The sequence below is a fragment of the Macaca thibetana genome, chromosome 10 (genome assembly GCF_024542745.1).
Source record: "Macaca thibetana thibetana isolate TM-01 chromosome 10, ASM2454274v1, whole genome shotgun sequence".
In the NCBI taxonomy this organism is placed as follows: domain Eukaryota; kingdom Metazoa; phylum Chordata; class Mammalia; order Primates; family Cercopithecidae; genus Macaca; species Macaca thibetana.
Genome location: NC_065587.1, coordinates 29869173 through 29877632, shown reverse-complemented (window position 1 = coordinate 29877632; position 8460 = coordinate 29869173). Strand labels below are relative to the sequence as shown.

The 8460-nt window shown below is 52.7% G+C and overlaps 2 protein-coding genes and 1 long non-coding RNA gene across 3 annotated transcripts in view; all 3 read left to right on the top strand.

Moving 5' to 3' along the window:
• The first annotated feature begins 7000 nt into the window (after window positions 1-7000).
• LOC126929743 (putative inactive beta-glucuronidase protein GUSBP11) overlaps window positions 7001-8460 on the top strand; it is a 60471-nt gene continuing 59011 nt past the window's right edge. The window contains exon 1 of the mRNA XM_050746411.1: window positions 7001-7382. The gene's annotated coding sequence lies outside the window, so the exon portion shown is untranslated. The remainder of the gene's footprint in view (window positions 7383-8460) is intronic.
• Window positions 7530-8078, top strand: LOC126964068 (putative inactive beta-glucuronidase protein GUSBP11). The gene has a single exon (XM_050806915.1). It carries the CDS (start codon window positions 7641-7643, stop codon window positions 8076-8078), a length of 438 nt encoding a protein of 145 aa, XP_050662872.1. The 5' UTR covers window positions 7530-7640.
• Window positions 8127-8460, top strand: part of LOC126929789 (uncharacterized) — a 95278-nt gene continuing 94944 nt past the window's right edge. The window contains exon 1 of the long non-coding RNA XR_007717262.1: window positions 8127-8286. This is a non-coding gene — a long non-coding RNA (uncharacterized LOC126929789). The remainder of the gene's footprint in view (window positions 8287-8460) is intronic.

The window sequence follows — 8460 nt, the reverse complement described above, 5'->3', positions numbered from 1 at the left end:
CTTCCTTCCTTCCGTCCGTCCGTCCGTCTTGCCGTTGCCTATGCTGGAGTGCAGTGGCACGATCTCTGCTCACTGCAACCTCCACCTCCCACGTTCACACCATTCTCCTGCCTCAGCCTCCTGAGTAGCTGGGACTACAGGCGCCTGCTACCATGCCCAGCTCATTTTTTTGTATTTTTTGTAGAAATGGGGTTTCACCGTGTTAGCCAAGATGGTCTCGATCTCCTGACCTTGTGATCTGCCTGGCCTCAACCTCCCAAAGTGCTGGGATTATAGGCGTGAGCCACCATGCCTGACCGTGTGGTTTTTTTCTAAACCTCCTTTTTTATTCTGGGTTAGATCATTCCCTGGCTGTCTTTACCCTAGCATCAGTGAGTCCTGCAGACACTACAGCCCTCTGCGAGGTCAGATATTTTCATCACCAGGTGGATCTTAATTTTTTATCTAACATTTACAATTCTGCCAGTTCTGACTCTTAAATTCTCTTTGCCTTGAATTCCAGGATCCATCTCTGATGTTCAGTGAAGACTACCAGTACAGTCTGCTAGAGCAGTACCATCTGGGTCTGGATCAAAAGCGCAGAAAATACGTGGTTGGAGAACTCATCTGGAATTTTGCTGATTTCATGACTAACCAGTGTAAGTGGCAGTTTGGCTCATGGGATAATGTACCCGTCCTCATTTTTTCAGGTTGCCTTGCCCTTTCTGGACATTTTGGTTGTAAGAATATTGGAAACAAAGTGAGGAATCTGGTTTAATCCACGTAGGTTGCGCTGAGGATTTTCTAGGTAATGGAAGTTGTACTTAGGAAGTAGGAAAGCAGTCAGGCCCCCGCTTCTCAAATACAGTCAAAAAGCAAACAGGAGAGTCTCCTACAGTGAGGTGGACATGGCTAGCTTGCCTTTTTCTTGTCTATTTCATAGCCAAGGAGGAAGGAAAAACTGGACCTCATTATGGATTTACTTTTGGGATACACTGATTATTCCAGAGGAAGATACAAAGTCTGAGAAGCTTAAGGTATTTCAGTTTGTTTTATATTACTCACTTGCAAAAAGCAGGCTCATCAAACACAGGTGAGTTTCAACATATCTTGAATATGGCAACATTTAAAAGTCTTCAGACCAGGCATGGTGACTCATGCCTGTAATCCCAGCACTTTGGGAGGCCAAGGTGGGAGGATCCCTGGAAGCCAGGAGTTTGAGACCAGCCTGTTAAGCAGAGCAAGACCCCATCTCTACAAAAAATAAGCACATTAGCTGGGTGTGGTGGTGTGTTCCTGTAGTTCCAGCTGCTTGGGAGGCTGAGGCAGGCAGATCGCCTGAGCACAGGAGTTGGGGGTTGCAGTGAGCTGTGATTGCACCGCTGCACCTGAACCTGGGTGACAGAGTGACATCTGTCTTAAAAAAAAAAAAGGGTCTTCAAACACCAGAAGATCTGTGTTGTCACGTTGGGTGACTGAGGGGCTGCCAAGTTTGCAGTGAATGTTTCCCATTTCTTCTTAGTTTATGGACTTACCATCCTTGGCAGTTTGGTGGGTTGGAGAAGGATATGGTGATGGCGGGAGTTACAATACGTTACTTATAGGGGAAGACAGGCTTTTGAAAGGTTAACGCTTAAAAGTGAGAATGGAAAAGGGATGAGTGAATGAAGAAGATGAGGTGAGAGGGAAGAGGTAAAGGGAAAAGGAGAACAAGGGGCTTTTCTCTGCATGGCACCTGGGATGAATGGTTTCTGGGGACATCCCTGATGGCAATTTTGTGGAGAGGCGCGAAGATTTCTGTGGTAAGAAATGAGCTGTAGGCCCAGCGCAGTGGCTGACAGCTGTAATCCCAGCACTTTGGGAGGCCAAGGAGGGTGGATCACCTGAAGTCAGGAGTTCAAGACCAGCCTGGCCAACATGGAGAAACCTTGTCTGTAGTAAAAAGATAAAAATTAGCTGGGTGTGGTGGCAAGTGCCTGTAATCTCAGCTACTCAGGAGGCTAAGTCATGAGAATCGCTTGAACCCAGGAGGTGGAGGGGTTGCAGTGAGGGAAGATCACGCCATTGCACTCCAGCCTGGGCAACAAGAACGAAAGTCCATTTCTTTTTTTTTTTTTTTTGAGACGGAGTCTCGCTCTGTCGCCCAGGCTGGAGTGCAGTGGCGCGATCTCGGCTCACTGCGAGCTCTGCCTCCCGGGTTCACACCATTCTCCTGCCTCAGCCTCCCCAGGAGCTGGGATTACATGGCTTATTTTTTGTATTTTTTAGTAGAGATGGGGTTTCACTGTGGTAGCCAGGATGGTCTCGATCTCCTGACCTCGTGATCCACCTGCCTCGTCCCCACAAAGTGCTGGGATTACAGGCGTAAGCCACCGCCCCCGGCCTCAAAACTCCATTTCAAGGAAAAAATAAAATAAAAAACCAGGGGGGCTGGGCGCAGTGGCTCATGCCTGTAATCCCAGCACTATGGGAGGCGGAGGTGGACAGATCACGAGGTCAGGAGTTTGAGACCAGCCTAGCCAACATGGTGAAACCCTGTCTCTACTAAAAGTACAAAAATTGAATGGGCATGGTGGCGGACGCTGGTAATCCCAGATACTTGGGAGGCTTGAACCCAGGAGGTGGAGGTTGCAGTGAGCCGAGATCGCACCACTGTACTCCAGCCTGGGCAACAGAGCGAGACTCCACATCAAAAAAAATAAAATGAAGTGAAGAAGGACGAGGAAGAGGAAGAAAAAGAAGAAGAAATAGGTGTGGTGGCTCAGGCCTGTAATCCCAGCAATTTGGGAGGCAGAGGAGGAGCAGGAGGAGGAAAGGAGGAAAAGGAAACAGGTCAGTCTTGGTGGCTGGTGCCTGTGAGGAGGAGGAGAAGGAGGAGGAGGAAAAGAAATGGAGGATGAGAAGAAACAAACAAACAGCCAGGCCTTGTGTAGTGGCCCATGCCTGTGAGGAGAAGGAGGAAAAAGAAATGGAGGAGAAGAAGGAAAAAGAAATGGAGGAAGAAAAAGAAAAGGAGGAAGAAAAAGAAACTGAGGAGGAGGAGGAAAAAGAAATGAAGGAGGGGGAGGAGGAGGATAAAGAAACGGAGGAGGAGGAGGAGTTGGAGGAGGAGGAGGAGGAGTTGGAGGAAAAGGAGGAGTTGGAGGAGGAGGAGGTGGTGGGATTACAGGTGTGAGCCACTGCACCTGGCTGGAAATCATATCTCATCATGAGATCTGGAGGGTACATACCCGAACCACATTAGCCTTCAAGGGAAATTCCAGGCACCTAGCTATTCTTGAGAAGTAAATTAGCAACTTGGTAAGAAGAAGATAGTAATAGGCTGGGTGCACTGGCTCACACCTGTAATCCCAGCACTTTGTGAGGTCAAGACAGATAGATCAACTGAGGTCAGGAGTTCCAGATCAGTCTGGCTAACATGGTGAAACCTCATGTCTACTGAAAATACAAAAATCAGCTGGATGTGATAACGGATGCCTGTTATCCCAGCTACTGAGGAGGCTGAGGCAGGAGGATTGCTTGAACCCGGGAGGTGGACGGTGCAGTGGGCTTAGATTGGGCCATTGCTCTCCAGCCTGGGAGACAGAGCGAGACTCCCTCTCAAAAAAAGAAAAAAGAAAAGAAAAAGAAAAAGGCAATAATAGCTCAGAACAATAGCCACCCAAGTCGGTTAGAGCCACAAGATGTTTGATCCCCTATAGAAAGTAAAGATAACATCTTGTCAAATGTCCCTAAGTTGTTTTTCGGAAGCGTAGATCTCCACTGGATGAAAAATGGTGACAGCTTTCCCTTCGACCTCAGATAAGGGTGAACCGAAGACTGAACTCTTACTGGCGTTCTTTATTCCGAATTTCTTCCTGAGGGGCCTGGAGGGAATCACACTCACAGGCAGAAACTTAACACTCAGCCTCCCAAAGTACTGGGATTACAGGCATGAGCCACCATGCCCCTTCCTGGCCTGCTTTTTAGTAAAATTTTACTCCTGCTCTGCAACTTGCCTCTATCTGGTTTCTACCTTATGACCCTCAGTCAAATTCTTTCTTCTGACGAGGCAAGAATTGAGGTTGTTTCAGTTGTGTATGGATTCACCACTGGGAACTCGGATACCTTCCACCAGTAACAGGTCGAGGATGCTAGGTGAAAATGTTATGAAAGCTGCATGCTTTTTACAAATGTAGTGGTTCTCATGTCCAGCCACAGCCACTGCACCTGTGTGAAAGTCCCCTTAATAAATCTATGTCTCTTTTACTGTCTCCAGATCTCTTCCTCTACCCTTCCACACGGTGCCTTCCCTACTGGAGTAAAGTGGGGTCCAGCAGGGCACCCTCTCCCTGCAATTTTTTTTTGTTTTTTTTTTTTGAGATAGATTCTTGCTCTGTCACCCAGGTTGGACTGCAGTGGTGTGACCTCGGCTCACTGCAACCTTCGCCTCCTGGGTTCAAGTGATTCTTCAGCCTCAGCCTCCTGAGTAGCTGGGATTACAGGCGCCTGCTATCATGCCTGGCTCCTTTTTCTTTTTCTTTTTTTTTTTTTTTTTTTTAGTATTTTCAGTAGAGAGGGGGGTTTCACCATGTTGGCCAGGCTGGTCTCGAACTCCTGGCCTCAAGTGATCCGCCCACCTCAGGTGTCCCAAAGTGCTGGGATTACAGGCGTGACCCACTGCACTTGGCCTCTCTCCCTGTATCTTCATGTATTTTCAAAGCCAAGAAGGAGCTTCTGTCCGCTTGGTTAGGGTCGGGGTCCCAGAGGTCGAGTGTCAAGGCAACCGCTGCCTCCCAAGGAGGTGCATCCCTGCAAGAGGCTGCATCCAGCAGTCATGGAAGAGGCTCCCCTGGGGCCTGCTCCAGTTCCTGCTGGGGAAAGCAAGTGGAGGTGCCCCTTGAAGAAACGGGAATGCCACCAATCTCGGGGGTTCTGTCCTGGCCTGCGGCCCTGGATCATCCAGCCTCTGCTGGGATGGCAGCAGATGATGCCCTTCTTGGCTGTAGCTGAGGGTGGGGTTCCCGCTTCCCCAAAGGCCTAGCCCTGGATTCCAGCCACACGTCCTACTGGGCAGCCTCTGGCGCCGCATCGCCCCTCCAGGCCTGGCACTCGCCCTCAACAAACATGGCGCCGACGGCCTCACTCGCGTCACGAGGCAGGCGCCTCACGCCCCACAGGCCCGCAGGGCTTCCCCTGCGCCCCTCTCATTCCCTCAGACTGGCTGCTACGACAGGGAGCGGGAAGTATGACCTGGCTGGTGGCGGTGTGCTGGGCGGCTCTGGGGCCGCAGTTGTGTGGTTGCGCGCACGCGCTGCTGTGCCGGATGCGGTACAGCGCCGGATGCGGTACAGCAGGGAGAGCCCGTCGCGGGAGGCCAAGGAGCTCCAGGGCCTCTGAAGCTTCCAAGCCGACTTCTCCCACAACCGACTCTGGGGCTTCCAGGAGCAGAGGTACCGGCGACCGTTGGGAGAGGCGCCCAGAAGCCCGGCGTTGGGAATGGTGTAAGCCCCGGTGACTTGCACCCTCCTTAACCTGAGTGCCCCGGAGCTGGGGGCCCGGGGAGGTTAAAGGTCAACGGGCTTGGGGGCGCGGGGTCGGAGGACGGGGGGAACCGGGGGGACTAGGGGGACCCAGGAGGGCCAGGGCGGAGGCGGCGGGAAAAGGAGAAAGTGCTCCTGTCTAGACGCCTCCAGAGGCGAAGGCTGAGCCCTGGCAGTGTCCTTTCTAATATTTATTTTTACTTTTTGAAATGTTTTTGAGGTCGGGTTTGGTCCTGCCGTCCAGGTTCGAGCGGAATGGCGCAGTCCTAACTTCTGAGCTCAAGACAGTCTCCCGCCCCAGCCTTGCAAGTTAGCTGGGACAGCCATGCATAATTAAAAACGAACAAACAAACAAACAAAAAAAACAAAGAAAAGAAACTTGGTCGGGCTTGGTGGCTCATGCCTGTAATCCCAGCACCTTGGGAGGCCGAGGCGGGCGGATCACCTGAGGCCAGGAGTTCAAGACCAGCCCGGCCAACGTGGTGAAACCCCGTCTCTACTAAAAATACAAAAATTAGCGGGGCGTGGTGATGAGCACCTGTAATCCCAACTACTTGGGAGGCAGAGGCAGGAGAATTGCTGGAATCAGGGAGTCGGAGGTTGCAGTGAGCCGAGATCAAGCCACTGCACTCTAGCCTGTGCGACAGACTGAGACTCCGTCTCAATACAAAAACCAACTTTTTGGCTTTTTGGTTTTGTTTTGTTTTTTAAGATACAGGGTCTCAGTACGTTATCCAGGCTGATCTCGAATTACTGGCCTCAAGCCATCCTGCCACGTTGACTTCCCAAAGCACTGATTATAGGCGTGAGCCACCAGACACTCTTCAGGCCTAAGGGGCAGGCCCCGCACAGAGCTGGGCCCGGGATCGGGAGGAGGGAACAGTTTAGACATTCTGATGTCGCCTCTGCCCAGGGGGGAAGGTACCTTGAGTTTTCAGGGTTCAGATAGAGGGCAGACTGTGACATCAGGCCAAAGACGCTACCCCTGTTGGCCTCTTGACTTGGATGTGGTCAGCAAAGAAGTGGGATCCGGTGAGGTCTGGGCCATGTTTGCCTGATCTACATCCTCTTTTTCTTTTTTTCTTTTTTTTTGAGACGGAGTCTCGCTCTGTCGCCCAGGCTGGAGTGCAGTGGCGGGATCTCAGCTCACTGCGAGCTCCGCCTCTCGGGTTCACACCATTCTCCTGCCTCAGCCTCCCGAGTAGCTGGGACTACAGGCGCCCGCCACCACGCCCGGCTAATTTTTTCTATTTTTTAGTAGAGATGGGGTTTCACCGTGTTAGCCAGGATAGTCTTGATCTCCTGACCTCGTGATCCGCCCATCTCAGCCTTCCAAAGTGCTGGGATTACAGGCTTGAGCCACCGCGCCTGGCCTCTTTTTGTTTTTTTTTTTTGAGACAGAGTCTTGCTGTGTCACCCAGGCTGGAGTGCAATGGCAAGATCTTGGCTCGTTGCAGCCTCTGCCGTCTGGGTTCAAGCGATTCTCCTGCCTCAGCCTCCTGAGTAGCTGGGACTACAGGCGCCGCCACCACCCCCAGCTAATTTTTGTATTTTTAGTAGAGTGGGGTTTCACCATATTGGCCAGGCTGGTCTCGAACTCCTGACCCCAGTGGCCCAGGTGCACAAACTGCCCTGGCAGTTGACCTGTCATCAGCAAGTTATCTGTCTTTTCCACTAGGAGTCCCCACCATGTGTCAGGGCTTGTGCTAGGCCTGGGGGCACAGCTGTGCAGCACACTGGTCCCGGATCCCTTTGGGGGCCTAGGAGCTGAGCCCGGCCCTTCTCTTCGCAGTCAGGCCCCACCTTGGACATACTGGTTCTCTGCATCTTCAATGACATCAGCCAGGGCATTTTGTCAGCTGGGTGTGGTATGAACGGGAGGTGACCCTGCTGAAGGGATGGATCCAGGACCTGTACACAAGAGTGGTGCTGAGGATTGGCAGTGCCCACTTCTATGCCATGTGGTCATTGTGGCCAGGAGCAGGCAGGGCGGGTGAGTGGGCACAGCTGCTAAACAGCACGGGACCCTCAGATTCCACCCACAGCCTGTCTCCTGGGTTGGGACGGTGGGGGGCCTTACCCTGCCCTGGGGGCTGTGCCCTTTGCAGGGGGATAGGTGGCCTGATCTACCCCACTGGGATGTCGTTCTTCCCGTCTGGCTGGCAGGCCCCTGACCCCCATGCTGCGGGTTATGTGAGGGCGTGCCCAATAGCAGAACCTCTCCTCATGCCCCGACCTGCCACCGCCTGCCCATATCTCCTATGTCTGCAGTGGGTGAATGGTGTCCACACGCTAGAGCATGAAAGGGGCTACCTCCCCTTCGAGGCTGACATCAGCAGCCTGTTCCCGGTGGGGCCCCTGCTCTCCCGCCTCTGTGTCACTGTCGCCATCAACAGCACGCTCACCCCCCCACCCTGCCATCAGGGACCAACCGTACGTGACCGACACGTCCAAGTGGGTACCATCCTGCCTCCACTGCAGGCACCCACCTTCCCGCCCCACCCTGTGGTCTTCTTGCCAGGGACAGGGTGGCCTTCGCAGAGAGGAGGCCCTGATCTAGGGAGGCAAGTGAGTTGAGGGCAAAAGACCCATGGCAAGGGCCCAGCGAACCACAGTCCTCCCGCCCTAGGTATCCCACGGGTTACTTTGTCCAGAACAGAGACTTTGACTTCTTCAACTACGCAGGACTGCAGCGGTCTGTGCTTCTGTACACGACACCAACTACCTGCATTGATGACATCAACATCACCACCGGCGTGGAGCGACACAGTGGTGACGACTTCTGGTAGGATCCTCCCTCAGCGGGGCCCAGGGTGGCTCTGTTTGTTCCCAATTTGGAAAGCTCTCCCAGGAAAAAGGTTCTCCCAGCATCTCTAAACCTTCACAGGTTCCCATCCACCTACGAAGCTAAAATCCAGGCTGTCTGAGCGGGCGTGGGCTCCCAGAATCACTCATGTGG